Source organism: Nelumbo nucifera, chromosome 1 (genome assembly GCF_055504915.1).
Source record: "Nelumbo nucifera cultivar China Antique chromosome 1, China Antique-T2T, whole genome shotgun sequence".
NCBI classification, from domain to species: domain Eukaryota; kingdom Viridiplantae; phylum Streptophyta; class Magnoliopsida; order Proteales; family Nelumbonaceae; genus Nelumbo; species Nelumbo nucifera.
In genome coordinates this window covers 94,119,510-94,138,083 of record NC_142649.1, presented here as the reverse complement: position 1 = coordinate 94,138,083, position 18,574 = coordinate 94,119,510, and the positions used below count along the sequence as shown (strand labels likewise).

Here is an 18,574-nt window from a genome sequence, read left to right as displayed (position 1 = left end):
GCATTGCTGGGTAACTTTTGTTATCCCAACTCTTTTGTTTATTTGAGTAATGCTTTAAAAAATCCAGTCAAAAAGCTAGCTGATTCTGTGCGACTAATTTATCATCCAATAGAATGGGAAATTATTTAAGTGCTTTTATAAAGATAAGGAAGCTCAGGGCCAAGCTTAACTGTTATGGTCTTACTAGGTGTATATATAAGTGCAATCCAAATTAGAGGCGTTCCAGGCTACATTCCTTCTTGCTTTAACAAATTACTTTAGAGACAGCGGAGAGTTTGGAGTGCTTTTATTTTGTTGCTAGCAAATCATTATCTTGTTTACAAATGCTTTAAGGTATAGCTTCAACTTGAGAGAAGGCATTCAATTCGAAGCATCAATTCCTTACAAGCACACAGCAGGTAAATAGAATTCAATTTTACATCAATAACTTCTATTGTTATTATTATTAGTAGTAGTAGTATTCAGCCTTCCTTTGTTTGCAGAAGTACAAAATTTGTAATGTATAAAAGATTGTATATAGGTTCTGTATCAAGTAGGGGTGGTCATGAGTCGAGCTCTTCACAAGCTATTCGTGTTTGGCTTGATTTCGACCGAGCTTCGAGCCAAGCTTAAGCCCAATTTATAGGCTCGATTAGTAAACAAGCCGAGCTCGAGCCTAATAGAGCTCTCTCTCTCTATATGTGTATATATATATATATATATATATATATATATATATATATATATATATAAATTATAAAAAACAATGTATAATAAAAATACTATAATTCTTAATTTTTTAAATATCACATAAAAATTATTTTTTATATATAATTTTTTATTTTTATAAAATATTTTTTCTCAAATCGAGCTCGAGCTCAATATTGTAGTTCAAACCGAATTCGAGCTCGAGCTTGAGCCTTATACAACCTTGGTGAGCTGAGCTCGAGCTTCATATGATTCGACTCGGCTTGGCTCGAATCCACCCCTACTATCAAGTAATTAAATTGATGCAGATCTGAACCATGTGCAAATTTTGAATCCTGTTCATCAGAATTGCACTGCAAAACAAATGTGAGCCTAGTGTGTCCTGTTTTAATTTTTTTTTATAAAGTAATTAAAATTAATGAAATTTGATTAATTATTGTCTTTCATCTGGTGTGTAGTCTTTGACCTTGGGGACGGTTCAACCATCCGAGTCAATGACAAATGGTTCAACCGATGGACCAGCATGGCTTTGTTTTTAAACCAAAATCACCTGTCATGTCATCAAATACAATACATTTTTTGCTGATGTGGCAGCTGCTGCTGGTGCTGTCTAATCTTTTCCCAAAAGAAAATTCATTGCTCTTTTATAGAATTGTATAGAATTGTATGGTTTAATTGCTTTGAATTATATTAGGAATTAATTAATCAATTAGATCTCGTTCTGTAATCGCACCAGAGTTAGAAAGACGATTTAGAAAGTTCCGCTTCCATTGTTGTAACTATTTGTTTAATTCTTTATACAGGATCTACATATACTTAATAGGATTATTATATAAATCAGAGGTCATCCTAGCTCCAAATTCATTCAAAGATCAATGGAGCAGGGTGATGGTTTGCTTCAGCTGCTACTTCCAAGGTTTAATGGGAACGATTTTGAAGATTGGAAAATCCAGATGAAAGTCATGTTCAAATCCAAGGATTTATGGAAAGTTGTTCAAAAAAATAGAGCATCAGAAGATGAACAGGCTCAAAGGAAAGATTCTGAGGCCTTGTTCTATATTTTCCGAGCTGTGGATAAAAATATTTTCCCGAACATCGCCGATTCATCAACAGCCTATGAAGCTTGGGACCGGTTAGAGGTAAGGTTAATTATGAGAGTAGCATTCAATTAATTGCAAGTAGTGTTTAACTTTTAAGTGCACATTTGCAACAAATGATGCATACTACTATAGGAGTAGGACCTCTAATTATTATTTTATTAATTTATCCAAGATTAACTATTTATCTATCTATCTATCTATCTCTCTCTCTCTCTCTCTCTATATATATATATATGGCAAGACGGTTTACATTGTCATGTCTCTCATTGCTCCATTATCCCCACCCTGCATTCTTCTTAACTCTCTCTCCTCTCCCTTTCCCACCATTCTCATTTTGCCAATTCAGCACCCTCTCTCAATTCCTTAATTAACTCAATCTATTTATATCTATATACAGTAGAGCTTGTCATGTCAGTAGTCCTCTCCTTCCTCTGTTACCCAAACCAAGATATTCTAAAGGGGGTGCAAGATTCCTTCTAGAAGCACTAGCATTTGCCATCAAACATGGCTTATCTCCTTTTTTTTTTCCTCTCATTTTTATTAAGAAACTAACTATCCCCCACATAACATGGCTTATCTCCTATTTTCCTCTCTCTTTATTTAGAAACTAATTATCCCCCACTTTCTCCTAAATTATCTCTATCTCTCCCTTATTCCTATTTATCTCTTAAATTATCCATAGTTCCTATTTTTCCATTCCCCCACTTTCTCCTAAATTATCTCTATCTCTCCCTTATTCCTATTTATCTCCTAAATTATCCATAGTTCCTATTTTTCCATTCCCCCACTTTTCATCTATATCTATCTAAAGAAAGTTTCAATTAAAACATTTAATAATTATTTAAATATTATAATAAAATTATGTTAATAACTTTAAAATATTTATTAAAAATACAAAAATAATTATAGTAGGTTTAATAATATTTTATTATTAATAATTTTATATTTTTATGAAATTCATAATGAAATTATGTAATAACAATATAAATTATAATTTTATGGATTATCCAATGAATTTAATAATTAAATAATATTTAAAAAAATAAATAAAAATTATTTAAATAAAAAAATACTAAAAATAGATAAATAATTATGTAACAAAATAATTAAAATTACATAATAATTTTAAGAAATAAAATTTAAATAAAAAAGATTAAATAGTTTACATATTATTTAAATATTTTAATAATAAAATATTTAAAATAACGAAATTATGTAATAAATTTTAAAAAATTTTCTTAAGAGTAGAATAATAATTATATTAGATTTCATAACTTTTGAATTAACAATAATTTTATATTTTACAAAATTAATAACAAAATTATGTAATAATAGTATAAATTACAATTTCTTAGATTATTAAATTTAATAAATAATTAATATTTTAAAATTTTAAATAATGGTATTATTTAAATATTTAAATCATGTTATCAATAACTAATTTTTAATACTTTAAATATCGAAATATTAATAACTATATTATATTTTATATATTATTTAAAAAAATAGATTAAATAACAAAATTATGCTATAACTTTAAAAAATTATCAAAAGCACAAAAGTAATTATAACTAGTGGGGCCCCATGAGATCCACGGGATGTGGCACCCCTCCCTATCCTTCGCCCCTGTAGTCAAGACACTCCTACCCCATCCCTGCCCCAAGGTGAGGCACCCATTCCTCGTTGAGGATTGGGAATCCCCAAGTTTCCTCATCTGAGGCAACCACCTAGAAATAATATAATTTGTGGATATTTTACAAATAGGATTATGGGAATTTGGGGTATTTTAGGAATTTGATTATGGCAATTTGGAGGTATTTTATAAATAGAATTGTGGGATCGTAGGATTATAAGAATATGAAGAAAAACTTAGAGATATATTTTAAAAGTCAATATTAAATATAGTGATATTTTATTAATTTACTATCAGGTTTGGGGAATTATATGCAAATCCCATCCCTAATTTGGAGCAAAAATATTTTTCTCATCCCCACCCTTTCTCTTCCCCATCACTATTTAAGATTCGAGAAAACTTGCTTTGTCCGGGGTGGGGCAGGGTATTATTTATATTTTATAAACTTTTTTAATAATTATTTATGTTTTAAATACTATTTTTATATAAATTTTAAATGTTTTCAATATAGAAAAATTGAATACTAAATCATATTTTAATCATTATTTAAAAAGCAAAAAATAGACTAAATACAAAATTCTATAGTAACTACTAAGAGTATAAAATATAAATAAATGAAAAAATAAATATGAATGAAATAGTGGAAGTAGATTAGTTAACTTAGAGGTATTAAAGCTTAATTATCGTTATTTTAATTATTATAAAATTATTTTATACTAATTAAAATAATAGGTAAAATAATTTCATAGTAATTAAGCTAAACTATGGCCCAACCATTAGATTTGTGCTTAAGGCCAGAGCCTGAGGTCACTAGAGGAGGAAGCTCGCCAGAGAAGAAGAAGAAGAAGAAGAAGAAGAACGGTGCCCGCCAGAGGAGGAAGCTCGCCACTGCTGGTTTGTCGGTGCATCAAGTAGAGAAATTGAGCAGTGCTTGAGAAACACATATGTTTTGTTTAAAGGGTATTTTAGACTTTTGGCCAGGTCTGAAACGCATCTAACCGCGTTCAGAGCTTGATCTGTCTTATTAGTTCAGATCTGAAAATTCATTTCACATCTAAATTCAAATGCACTTCAAATAGCTCTAAGGTCTGAAAAGCAACTTTTCAGACTTCAGAGGTCTGAAAAGTGTTATAAAACACCATAGCTTTTTTATCTCCTGTAGTACGGTGGATTTCTAGGGATTTTAATTCAACTGCACATAGTTTAGCAAAATCAGGTGTTTACAGAGAATGCGTATATAGTGGTGCCTCTTTTCCTTGGTTAAAAAAAAAAAAAGAAAGAAAACCAGGAAAAGGAACAAGGTAAAACAGACTAAAAAGAACCTAGACTAGCACCATCTTGGGGAGACTTTGCCAGCTGCATCCAAGAAGATGATGAAGTTGAAATCCACTCCTCTACTGGCCAACCAGTCATCTGCTGCATTTCCTTCTCCTTGAGTGTGCGAATAAGAGATCCGGCATGTTGTCCTCTGCGCTATCAACTTGCACTGCTCCTTCACTAGGTTGGTGCATCTCCAAGTGATTTTCGATCTGTTTTGAAGTATATATTGATAACAAAGGGAGAGTTTCCTTCAATGATCATGGGCTTACATTGGATCTGAAGAGCTATTTTATAAATTAGGACAAAGTGATTTTAGTGTTAGAATAAAACACTTGAATCATAAGGTTGTAATGGTCCACCTTAATGGTCTTGCAATGACTAGTTTTAAAACCGCCCATTCATGGTTAGAGCATCCCTTGGTGACCTGCGAAGCTCTCCCATGAGTTAGAGAGAGAGAGAGAGAGAGAGAGAGAGAGAGAGAAACGGGATAGAAGAGATCTTTCGCTGGTGCAATTCTTCCTTCATGCAATGGATTATAAGGTTCTCTTTTAGATTTTCTTTTCAATTGCTATGATCAGAGCCTGATTCCTCAACCATTGCGTGATGAATGCAAAGAAGAAAATAATTTTAAGATTCTCGTTTCCAGCGCTTTGGCTGGATTCTAACAACATGACGATGTCTAGATGATCGCCAGAGGGTCATCGACGATTTTCAACCAATGGATGGTCGAATGACAGCCTAAGGAAACTAGTACTTAGCAGCCGAAGACGCTGCTGATATTTGGGTTTTCAAGCCTTGAAATTAATGGGCGAAGAAGGTGGCTTCGAGGGTTTGCCCAAACCCGAATCACACCGACCCATTTCTGATGTACGAGTTGATTGTTGACCTGAATTTGGCATGTTTGTTATTGGGCCGAACCTGGTCCTAGAGGACCAAGACATTCTGTTCAGTTAATTGAACCGAGTAAGCGTTGTCAACCCAGCAAGTTTGGAGTACTTGACAATCTGGTTCAGCTTGTCAAACCAGGCCGGTTCACTTGTATCTAAAAGTTTAAAGGGTCGGTTCATGATCCTAGAAAGCTCAGAATATTTTGACCAAAACCCCATGGTTCGTCCCCTGAGGTTTTGGGACTTTGTAAATCCATTTATGTGTGCTCAACACTCTGATTATATTCTGACCAAAACCCCACGATTCATCCCGATCTATAAAACCCAAAACTTTGATTGACAACTTTAGGGGCTATCTGAAACTATTTAATTTGAACCCAACTTTTTCCAAATGGGCTTATGATAATAGCATGGGCTACAATAAGGTAAAATTTGGTGAATTTTTGGATTGATTTGGGTGCCGATTCAATGGTTTTACTACGTTTTAATAATGGTTTATTATTAATTTATCGTGCTTTTTTTTCTTATCGTTATATTAGTTTGCTTATCCATTGTATGTGAATCCATGATATTATTATTTGCATGATATATGACTATTTGCCTAATTATACTGTTGAGTTATCATGCTTGCTTAAATGAAAACCAATTTGAAACCATTCAAATTGGATGAATATTATAACCGCTAAAATGCTCAAAATTTTATATTTTGTGTGGTCTTCTAGTATGATTGATGATAAGGGTTCGACTGTGATATTAGAAAGATATGATATATATCTGAAAATCATGTGTTATTTATCAAAATTCATGGATGGGTTTTGATTGGTCAAAACTCTCCCGATACCATGTCTTTTCTGCATCGTAGATTTTCCCTAATGATGATTTTGTTTAAATTGCATTGTTTTGCATTAGGATGGTGATCACACCCAAAGGAGGGTTATTTTTTTTTGCAATTCTATAGGACATGATGATAAATTTGACTGTCATATATATAAAAAGGGTTTAGGCCCAAAGGTATAAACTCTTGGAAACCTATGATATTCATATTAGTCAATCTTGTAGTGATTCTTGTCACCATAAAGGAGAGAGAGAGAGAGAGAGAGAGAGAGAGAGAGAATTTGCATATTGTGTTCTTAGCCCAAAGGTGAGAATGCAATGTTATGTCAACTCTTCTCAGTAGAATAGATCCATTAAGTTTTTAAGGTCACGTTCCGTTCTATCTAACTGGGACTTTTAACCAATTAGATATTATGAATTGTAATGGCATGATTTTGATAAGAAATTGAGATGTAGTATAGTGAGCATGCTTTCCTTTTTTTTTAGCTTTGAATACTACAACAATTCTCAATTATTTGTTTGGTATTAAAACTTTGGATGGATCAAACTTTTCTACTAGAAATAACAAATAGAGTTATTCTTAACCATTCTGATGATTGATTTTGCCTTATTATAGGGTGAACCTCCAAAATCCACCGATCAAAGCACAAAATAAAAGAGGACAAATATGAAAACTAGGTAAAAGCCAAATCATATTTGTTTAATGTATCCTAGATAAGACAATTGTGAATAAATATTTGGATAGGGTTTAGGAGCAGTTTGATAGCTCCACTAAAGAAATTGGTGGAACTTTTTAATGCAATTAATAAATTTGAAATATGATAGGGTGGGTAGTGAAAGGAGGGAATAATTCTAGAGTCTGTTCTTTTATTACAAGAATATAGGTTAGATGAAGAAGGATTGTTTGAAGTTCAAGAAGAATATGGATAAGAAAGCCACCTTACTAGCCTATGTAATTTTTGAGTCGAATCTTGTTGATGTACCTTCAAATACTTGTTGGGTTAATACTGGGGCAACCCTACATATTTCAAACACTATGTAGGAGTTTCTTAGCAACAGAAGATTAAGTGAAGGAAGGGATTTGGTGATGAGAAATAGGGCCAAAGCTCAAAGGGGAGTAGTTGGAGTTACAAATTGATTTTAGAAGATGTTATTTATATACCTACTATGAGAATGAACCCTTTATCAATCATTAAACTTGATGGTCATGGTTTTAAGTTTAATTTTGAAACTGGTGTTTCTAGATTGAATTTCTAGTCTTGTATTATTGGTATTAGAACTTTATGTGATGAATTATATAAATTAAATCTTGACCTTGCATATGCTTCATCTCTTTTATTATGGGTGGCCATAAATTGAGCTTTTCACGAGCTATTCAAGCACGACTTGTAAGAAGCTCGATTGAACTCAATTTAAACCAAGCTTCAAGTGAAGCTTGAACCCAATAAAGATTAGCTCGTGAGGCTTGCAAGCCTAATCGAGCTTTTACTTATATATATATATATATATATATATATATATATATATAGAGAGAGAGAGAGAGAGAGAGAGAGAGAGAGAGAGAGTCACCAAGTGTAGGGGAACTATAGTATATAAGCAGTATGCGTTTATGTTTCAAACCCATCCACATGGTAAGTATTGAATCCTTGTTTTATCTTGATATGTTTAATTTGACACTTGATAATAATAATAATAATAATAATAATAATAATAATAATAATATCCTTGTCAAAACATTTAAAGATAGATAACTAAAGCATAGTGTGTTGGTGGATTTAAATACAACCTTTTTATTTAATATGATAAATATATAATATTAAAGGCATGTACAATTGTTTTTTGCATTATCTATACATTTTTATTTCAATCTTCTTTTTAAATTTTCATTATATATGATATCATAGATTTATTCATATTTTATCTTTTGTGTTTCTATATTTCTAAATATTTAAATGATTAATTATGAAATCATGGGTTGACCCATTTTACCTAAATGGTTAAACCTTTCACCAACTACCTAAATAGGAAAGTAGTTTCGGTTTTTGGCAGATTTAAATGTCATATTTCATTTTCATCATTAATAAGAGTACTTATTTATCATATTAATTTTTAATATGATGAATATATAATATTAGAGATATTTCAAAAAAATTATATTATTTTGTATTTTTTTAATTTTTATTACTTAATTATACATTCATGTGTTGACCCATTCAACTTGGATGGCTATATTGGATATATATTTAATTAATAGAATATATTGATGATAGAAAATAATACCTAAAATATAGGATAAGATTAGAGGTAATGGGGTTGACCATTTAAATATAGAATTTAACAAAAGGGAATTGAATGAAGTTAAAACTAGTATTTCAAATTACATTATCAGCCCTCACAATTGGAGAGGTATTCAAATTCAAAAGTGAGGACTTTTAGTTTGGAAGATCCTACAAAGCTCACTTATTTAATATACCTTAAATATACAATTTAATGAGAAGAAATGAGGATTAATACCTTAATTATAGAATTAAATTAGAGGCAATAGAATGAACTTAAAAATAATATCAAGAAAATTATGATTTTTGCCTCACAATAAATAAGGATTGAGGGACCAAATTCAAAATTAAGGGTATTTTAGTCAAGAAAAAGTCCAAAAAGTCTAGATCTCATTCCCACTTTTAATATAGTTAGCATTTGGCAGTCTTTTTTATGCAATCTTTTGTGCTTTGACAAGATTAGAAGACCAAAAATCGATTTTTCCTGGTATGGTGATAGAAAGAAAGTCAAGAAGAAGACCAAAGATGCTCACTTAAAGAAAGTTGAAAAGATCAAAATCACCAAATTTTGAGAATCTTCCTGGTAAATGACCTTTAAATGAGTTTTTAAAAACCCAACAGATTGAGTTGTTACTAAACAATCTTGAACATTAAAGACAAGACCCCAAAAGCTCTAAACATTTTTTTTTTCCATCTGGGTTATTGCAAGATCTTCCCAAAAACTAAAAGACTTAGCCAAATGGCACTACATTGTCATATCCAAGTGATGTGTTCTCTTTCACTTTTAACATTTTTCATGTATTTTGTTGCTGGTAGAAAAATGAAAGAAAGGAAAGAGAAGCAAGAGAAAGAGAAGCAAGAGAAAGAGAAGAAAACAAAAAATGCAAAGGTAATTAATCCTTTCTTTTCTCTACAAAGTTAAGCCAACCAACTAAAATCACAACAAATTGAAATAAAAAGTAGAAAAAGAAAGAAATAGAGAAACACAGATTAATGCATGTTGAGAAAATTTGGTTGTAGGCATTCAACAGCTCCTATTGTCTTTGCACATAACACGTTAATTCTTAGTTATGCATTCAATAAAAGTGTTCTTTTAACCATTTTTACCCATAGAGTGCAATTATTATAAGACATGTTCCTCATATGAGACTATGTACACCACCTTAAAATTTTCTCTTCCAATAGAAGTTCATCTCTTATAAATGCATTTACTTGAGTGTTTGGTAAGATATTTAGCTAGGTAAATACATTTACTTGAGTGTTTGGTAAGCACACCTATTTGTTCTTTTGTTTTCTAGGTAATTAAGTGTTGTTCTTTTGACCATTTTACTCATGTAATTTTATATATTATAAGGGGCAATTTTGTCCATGATGTATTATCAATTCTTCCCCTAAATGAAAAAGTTATTTAGTGGCGTGAGACATGATAAGTGGATATGTAATACCCAAGAAAAAGTAGTTTACCATAGAACCCACCACTTACTAAAAGGTGAAGACTAGAAAGTTGATCAACCCCCTCCCCATTTACTAATATGATCTAAGCTCATATAAACTAACATGTCAAATAGGAAAAGCCAAATGAACAACAAAGGTTGTTCAGCGTAGACATATCCAAATTAAACATTTTTGATGCACGTTGATTGTTCGAGACAGTCCAGAATGGTCAACTTCCAACAAATTTTCCAACCAACTATGAGTATATCATTTGATTAAGAAAAGCTCAGAGTTGGAGCATCAATACCATTTCTTTATACATGCTTAGCAGCAAAAACACTTGAACAAATAAAGAGGCTTGGTGCTTTGCTTTCACTTTTTCACCCAAATGTGAAAAAATTGATCATATGTCAAGCTTATTTTTGGCTAAATTGTTATACATTGGAATGTCAGGTCATTGTTATTTCAACATGCAACACAAAAAAAGTTCAGGGAGAGCTAAATTCTCTCACCCATTTTCAGAAATGTGATATACGGCAAAAGCAATATAATGTTGTCAAAATAGATTATTTTAGGGGTGTATTCGAAAATCTGAGTTCGAATTCAATATTCATACATAATCAAATCAAATTCATACATGACATGCATGATTCGATTCAATAAATATCTCAATTATATAATTCATATATATAATATTTAAATTATATAAATAATTATTCTGCTGAGTTCAAATCAAATATTCGAATATGTAATCAAATTTGAATTTAACCAAATCACACCCTTAAGGTGGTCCATAAATCCAAAAACTCTACTGGGTACAAGATTTGAAGTCAAATGGTCCAACCATTATAGGTTGATTTAGGGTATATTTGGCACTGTGGTGTGTCAAATATCAATGTTTATTTTTGAAACATTTCATTGGAAAACAAGAAATGCCCCTTTGACACCCTGACGCGTAGATTGAATAAATTATTTACCCACTTGAGCTGACTATATATTTTGTTTTTCATTATTTCAGATCCTCCTGTTTTAGGTGAAGGAAGAAGTGCAGATTATTTAGGTTGGAAAAAAGCGATGAAAGATTACGTGGACTGTAAAGGTTGCAGTGAAACTGAGACTACCATTATAATCAATGCGCAATGTCCTCCGATGATCCGACCATTTATTAAAGATTTGTACCCATCGGAAGAAGTCTGGAAGCAATTGGATGTGATGTATGATTGCCATCCGAAAGGTACATGTCTTCAAAAAACTTTTCACTACACTTTAACAATTAATATAGGGAAAATGCTATTTAAAGGGAAGAAATACTCTTTTTAGGGTGGATAACAGAGCCATGTCTCTCCCCTGTAGGAGAAGTGAATGTATCTATTTCTACATTGCACAGAAATCTTGTGCCTGCTATTGTTAACTGATCTATTCCTAGATGCATAAACTTTGTAAATACTTTAATTGAATGCCTGGGCCTCCAATTCCATATTGGAAATTTTCTCAAAAAAGAAAAAGAAAACTATTCAGTGGAAACACATTTCCCCATGAATTTGGAAAAAACAAAAAAGACTACTTGAAACCAAATGGAACTGGCCATAAAACTGACCCCACCCAATCTGTTCTAGGGTAGGATAAATTACGTTTCAAATTTTTGAAATTGACTCCCACCCAGGCTAATTCTAGGGTCTAAGGGTTTATATTGTTTGTACTATCCCGATGTACCAGTTTTAGTGGAATCGGCCTTAGAATCAAGTTTGACTTGAAATAAATCTCAAAATACTTTGAAAAATTCATTATTACAAAGGCTATGATCTCACTTGACCATTAAATTACTTAAATGATTTGAAGGTAATTTGAAGGAGTGCTGAATTATATATCAGTTTCTTATGAATAATTGCTCCAATATTTCTAAATATTTTTTTTTAAATTAGAAAAAAAATAAGGCTGGAAAGTTGAGATGTTTTGCCATGTACCGAAGGCCTAAGTAATCCATCCATCCCCTGAACCGATCGATACGTACCATACGTATCTGAACCTTGGGCCTTAGAAAGAAAATAAATAATATGGTGAAATGATGGTGATTTAATTTCTTTGCCGTTCCAGGGTTGCAGGTAATGACCGCACACACATGGTGTCCGGAATTTTACGATGATATTGTAAAGGGTAGATGTAAAAAAGTAGAAACATTCCTAGAGAGAAATAAAAGAGTAGTTGTTGCATCGAGAATTACAGCAGGGCAGGATATCCCTCTTCACATCGCAGCCAGGATAGGACATCTGAAAATTGTAAAGCTGCTACTAGACACGATGAAGGATGAAGAGGTAATGTTGGTGAACAATAACTACAGAACAGTACTTCACCTAGCTGCCTCAGGTGGACATTTGAATGTTGTAAAGGCCTTGGTAAAAAAGGAAAGGCGTCTAGTGCTGTTAGAATCTTATCGTGAGACACCCCTTCACCATGCTATCAGGAACCAGCATAAGAAGGTCGTAGAATATCTATTCAAAGCCACCATTGAAGTGGATAAAGCTGATGCTAAAAACGACATAAACGATTGGGACAAGAAAGCACGCAACAAATTTAGGGTTACTATTCTTATTGCTTTGATATATGGAAATTTCTATGGTAACAAGTTAGATGAAATGAAGCTTTTTATTTTCTTTTTCTCTTTTCTTTCTTTTTATTCTTTTTCTCTTAACATGAATGCATATTGTTTTTATATTCATACCTGCAGATCTGGATTTGAAACTAGTGAATGACTTCCCGGAATTGCTCTTGATCAAGGATAGATTTAATAAAACCGCGATACTTGCACTAATTGAAAGTACTTCTGAACATGAAACCTGGTGGGCAGCCCTTCTAATGCCTATCTCTATCTCTATCTCCACAAGTAAGCATCTACCCATTTGTTTCTATAATTTTTTAGCCAATGAAATTGCTATATTATATTTGATTGAGCAAAAGTCATGAGCTAAAAGACTTCCTTTACAAAAGAAGGACCGATTCTTTAATCAATTGTCATTTATTTATTTCATGTTCATTCATTCACTGTTATAAATATCATATTCTTCACTTCCTCTTGCATTGTTCTTGTGGGCCTTGTTTTCTGTGGCCTATGGATTTCATTCTCTCCCTTCATTTTGCTTTTAGTAAATTTTCTTTTACTATCAAAAAATTCTTCACTTCTGAATTAAGAGACTGATAGAAACAATATTAATTGCTTATTTTTTTTCTTGAAGGCATTGAATATATCAAATCAATAATATTTTCTTTCCGTGGCCACAGACAAGATGAGGAGAATGCAGATCAAGGTATACCTCTCTCTCTCTCTCTGTGGTATGAATCCCCATACCAAATCCCCGAACTCTTTTTTTAATTTTAATTAAAATTTCACTTTGAAAAAAGATTTAGAAAGGAAAATGGAAAATCATCAATCTAAATTGCTAACATTTAACTAATATATATTTGAGTTAAAATGAACCATTTGAGAACATATATGCAAATAATGTTTTAAAAACTCCACCAACTCCGCTAGTGTGAGAATGTCTTGCACCAATAGTCCCAAGCACGGATATAGGAGGAAAGTTGCGTCAAGTTGACATTTGGCACTAAAACTTTTGTTAAACTCTTATAAATATGGATCCTGATTTATCTATTCTTACATTTTAAGAAAAATATGATTTTAAATACAATGGATTGGCCAAACAAGATTCATGTAGCTGACCCTATATAATTTGGATAAGACATGGATGATGACGATGATATATACATATTCAAAATTTAGAATATTACAGTCAAGCAGGTTGAATTTTCACTCTCCATCCTTCATTTTGATGGTATATCTGACTTAATCCCTACCACCATCCCTGACAAAGCAGTCTCCATACCCTTGACTACAGGTACAGGAAAATTGAAATCCCTAATTGTGTGTGTTGAAGTCTGAGGGCTTGTTCATTTCTTCTTAACTCTTATCTTTTAAGAGGAATCTTTTAATTTTAAGAGAAAGTTAGTTGTTCGTTTCCTCTTATCTTTTATCTCTTAAAGTACAATCATATAATAACTTTTTATTTTTCAATGATATTCTCAAAAAAAAAATAAACAAAAGCTCTCATATATGGTGGGGTTAAAATAGATATTTGATAATTTTTAGAATTCAAACAACATTCTATGTATTCAAAGTTAGAGAAAAAAATTCACCCATACCAATATATCTCTTAATGTAATTATAACACTTTCAATATTAAAATTGAAAGCAAAGTAACAAGCCCTGAGTTTAGGTAAGCGCTCAGGACCAATATATGTTAAATCATAATAATGCAGTCAGCTACTAGCTATGACTTATTACAACCAAAAGAAATAGAATTGTAGAAAATCTATTTGACACGTGTTCTTTTCTTTGTGTTAATTTTTTTTTTTTTTCTGGAAGCTTCTATCTGTGTTATTTAAGACAATGAATGAAATTTCCATTTTCAAATTTTAGATCATTTACCAATTACTTTAGTTTTGCCTTGTTTTAGCTGACCATTTTGTCCCAAGGCCACTTAAATTTGCCAACGAAAAGAGACGATTCCGATCGATGTCGCCGGGTGCCTTCATGCTACTGCGAGCAATTTGTCAGCAAATTGCAACTGTTGGAATCATCGAGGTTGGGGATGCATACGACGTTGATGATAAAGATATGAAAGCATTAATTATCGATGCGCTTTTCCGTGCCGTCCAGAAGGGGAATGTTGACTTCATCGTTGAGATTCTTAGGTATCGTCCTCGAATCGCACAACTGAGAAACAATGAAGAAATGACCCTGTTCCATGAAGCAATCCTCTGCCGTAAAGATAAGATATTCCAACTCATCAACGATTTTGATATACCAACCGATGCTGCAATAGGTGATTACAACGACAGAGAAACCGGAAACAACGCATTACATCTTGTGGCAGAGTTGCCACCTGTGCAACGACGTAATCACATCTCTGGTGCAGCAGCTCTTCAGCTACGGAAAGAGATTGTGTGGTTCAGGGTGAGTTTTTTTTTTTTTTTAATTACGTAGGTATGTTGTAGTTATTAATTACGTACTAATTTGTTTCTCATCGTGATCATGATAGAAAGTGCAAGCCATTCTTCCACCTCTCCACCAACAACTTAAAAACATGGACAACAAGACACCTAAGATGTTATTCAATGATTCACACAAGGAATTGTTCAAAGAAGGAGAGGAATGGATGAAGCAAACCGCAGAAGCATGTATGGTGGTGGCCACGCTTGTGGCTTCAGTTATGCTTTCAGCAACTTTGGCATTACCTGGTGCAACTAAATCCGACTCAGGCATCTCCATTTTCATTGATCGCCACAACTTCAACACTTTCGTTTTGACCAATTTGATATCACTCCTCTTCTCCTCTTCTTCCTTGATTGCTTTCCTCTCCATCTATATTACACGCTTCACAGAACAAGATTTCTTAGTTATCCTGCCCTGGATATTGTGCATCGGCCTTCTATTCCTTTACATTTCTATTGCATCCATGATAGCCAACTTTATGAGCACCATATTAATGGTACTTCGCCATGAAATGAAGTGGGTTATGATTCCTCCTGCTTGTCTAGCTATTCTCCCAATTGCCATACTTTCTATGCGTCAACTCCCAACCTTGTTTCAGATGATGCTTTCAACATACTCACTAGGCATATTTACCCAGCAGGAAAAACGTCTCAATATCTAGCCCACCAAATGAAACATAGATCAGTTTGGAGCCGGCTTATTTAATTAATTTGCATATATCCAACTGATCAACTACTTTCATCCGGTCCTTAGTTGGTTTCCATTTTGTGGATCAGTTAATGCTATCTAGCTAGTTGAGTTGAGTCTGACTTCTTTGACTTTGTTTGTTCCATGTGATCAATTTTCTTAGAAAATTAAACTACATCAAAGCATATTACTCTTTTTAATTCTTGTGTCGTTTTAATTCTCCTTTCTAGTCCAAAGTATAAAGATCTCTATATATGGTAGATTAGTGGCACCTTCCCTTTCTTTTGGAATAATATATATGCATCATACCTTTTAATTAGGTAACATAGAAATTGCCCAAGTAATATAACAAATCAAATCTAATTTACATCTGTGAGCCTTATTAAATAGACAGGTTATAAGTTCAATATCTAATTTACCTTGTCTTGGCAAGTTCATATATAGAATCTGCAATTTTTTCAGTATAAACAACGATATTGGTTAGTGGTGAAGCCATGCTTGTGCATAATATATAGCAAAAGCCCGACGGTAACAAACTTCTTCCCCAATCAATGACCTGCATCGTCAATGCCAACCACTCAGTTCAGACTCACTCCGACGGTCCGACCTACTTGAGTCGTTGAGGTAGTAAGATTTAGGTGTATTCTCCGATTCTAAATTATTGTAAGAAGGCTAAAAGCTCCACCCACTACGGGTAGCTCATCACCTCATTGTCAAATCGTTGAATCTGATGGATTCATGGCTACTTTCTAGGAGAAGATCCGAAACTCATGATGAGTCTCAAGTCCCAATTAGATGGGCTTTGAAGTTTGCTAACTTTGGGCTTTAGAAATTATGCGTGAAAGAACTCTTGCTATAGAGTCGAGGAAGAAGAAGAAATGATTCGCAAACGGAACGATAGCTTCCTCCTGCCTTTGTTTTGCAATTGTTTGTTAATGGTGTCTAGGGTTCAGTCAGCAATTACCGAGCTGTTTTGTTTCAAGATTTTCTTCAATTCTCTCTCTCTCTTTTTTTTTATTTTGTATGTTGACAATTTATTTTAGGGAGAAGTACCAATCAGTCCAGGTCAGAATTCTCTATCCACAAAGTACAGGGGGAATGCATCTTGACCGTGAATTGATGTCAAATTTACGGGCAGGATGTGGTTTATAGGGGGGCAAAGGGCTAGTAGTAGGGGGGGGGGCTGGAATTCAGAATTCTGCATCGTGTGTTTTTGTACTTCTCCATTTATTTTATTTGTCTTGCTTTATTACTAGGAGTGGAAATGGATTGAATCCGAATTGAATACCCGACGGATATTGAAAATCGTTGTTTGAATTCGAATTTGACTAACTAATTATTTAAGTAATTAATAAAGATATAAAATAAATATTTATTTATACAAAGTACATAAATAAAAAAGACATAAACATCCTTCGAGTGTCATCTAATTCTCTTTATCAACCATTCAAACATTGACAAAAAATGAATGGTCCCAAATCCTTGCCTCTTTTGTTCAAAAAAGTTGAGGTCACCAGAATGTCCACTGAGACATAACCCCAACTTTCTCCTTTTGAGACAACTCCATTCTTTTCTCTTGTTTCTTCTCAGGAGGAGTGTTTTGGGAGTGAGAGTGAGCATTGTAATTGTGGCTACCAAAACCAAAGAGATGGAGTTGCCACCTAAACTTTTGGGAAATGGGAATTTAGGAAAATATGAGATTTTGCAAGAAAAACTAGTTTTCTTAGTGACTCTTTGCCCTACGGAGATAAGAGATTCTTAGGGTTCAGCAACCATAGTATGGGAAGGTGTTAGGCACCTTACAGATTAGGGATGCTCATAAACAATTAATAAAATCGACTGATATATGTATTTATATGTATATTATATATATATAATGTATGTTCCATATTATTTATCTATTATATTAAATATATATGGATTAATGTCTCTAACAACCCAAGTATTATTTGAAAAAGGCACTTTTTCCTTCAAACTAAAGACTTAAAAAAAGGCCAATCGTAAGTAGAATCACAAGACGTTTGTAACATCGTCGCTTACGCCATTTGAGCTTGATTAAAATAATAAAAAATGCTGATTTGGCATGCCTATTCAGCATCTAACATTTATGTGGGGCCCACACTTGAATGTTAAGCCCCACACGTCAAAAGGGACCATTGTTTTGGATCATTTTTTACCTTGAACTTATCTCTTGCAAAATCTCTCCGATCATCTACTATTCCAGTCGGATCGTCTTTTCCGACTAACAAACAAATTGTGACAACCTTTTTTCCACTAAAGCAAAGCAGCTAACCCACCCTGAACTTGTAGTCTCCCAACACCGTAACCTAGTGTCAATCCATTAACCACAATAGGAAAAAGGCGGGAACAAAGGTATATTAATGTGCATTGGAAGGGCGTTTTTTGGTTAAGCTCATTGAGATGGTTTTCCTGTAATTTTTTAAATTTGTTTCTTGCTTATTTATTCTCAAGTTGAAATCACTATGGGAATGGATACATATGTGGAGATAGATGCAGACAAGAAATGAGGTGGGTATTTGAAGAATAATGGTTGAATATTGTGGGTATTTGAAGAATGAGGTGGGTAAAATTTTCTGTAGGGTGTCGAATATGGGTATTAGTGATGGGTTGAGGGAAGTGTTTGATAATTTAACCACATTTGGGTTGTT

At 33.0% G+C, this 18,574-nt stretch overlaps 1 protein-coding gene across 3 annotated transcripts; it reads left to right on the top strand.

Moving 5' to 3' along the window:
- Nucleotides 1–202: 202 nt before the first annotated feature.
- Nucleotides 203–16,981, top strand: LOC104605606 (uncharacterized). 3 transcript variants are annotated; one of them, XM_088889092.1, is made up of 9 exons: nucleotides 203–398; nucleotides 1,491–1,826; nucleotides 9,554–9,626; nucleotides 11,190–11,405; nucleotides 12,266–12,787; nucleotides 12,897–13,052; nucleotides 13,402–13,473; nucleotides 14,680–15,179; nucleotides 15,265–16,979. In XM_088889092.1, the coding sequence occupies exons 2-9, from the start codon at nucleotides 1,563–1,565 to the stop codon at nucleotides 15,877–15,879; spliced, it is 2,418 nt and encodes an 805-aa protein (XP_088745218.1). In that variant the 5' UTR covers nucleotides 203–398; nucleotides 1,491–1,562; the 3' UTR covers nucleotides 15,880–16,979. The 3 variants fall into 3 exon arrangements, with proteins under 3 accessions (XP_088745218.1, XP_088745233.1, XP_088745223.1); XM_088889107.1 differs by lacking the exon at nucleotides 12,266–12,787 and having other exon boundaries at nucleotides 15,265–16,981; XM_088889097.1 differs by lacking the exons at nucleotides 203–398; nucleotides 9,554–9,626 and having other exon boundaries at nucleotides 1,686–1,826; nucleotides 15,265–16,978.
- Nucleotides 16,982–18,574: the final 1,593 nt, after the last annotated feature.

What these genes read in the sequence shown, in the direction of transcription:
- LOC104605606 (XM_088889092.1), top strand. Translation starts at nt 1,563, where the DNA reads ATGGAGCAGGGTGATGGTTTGCTTCAGCTGCTACTTCCAAGGTTTAAT. An exon ending in CTCTATCTCTATCTCCACAA is followed by an intron (nt 13,053 to 13,401) that starts GTAAGCATCTAC and finishes TTTTTCTTGAAG; the next exon opens with GCATTGAATATATCAAATCA. An exon ending in AAGAGATTGTGTGGTTCAGG is followed by an intron (nt 15,180 to 15,264) that starts GTGAGTTTTTTT and finishes TGATCATGATAG; the next exon opens with AAAGTGCAAGCCATTCTTCC.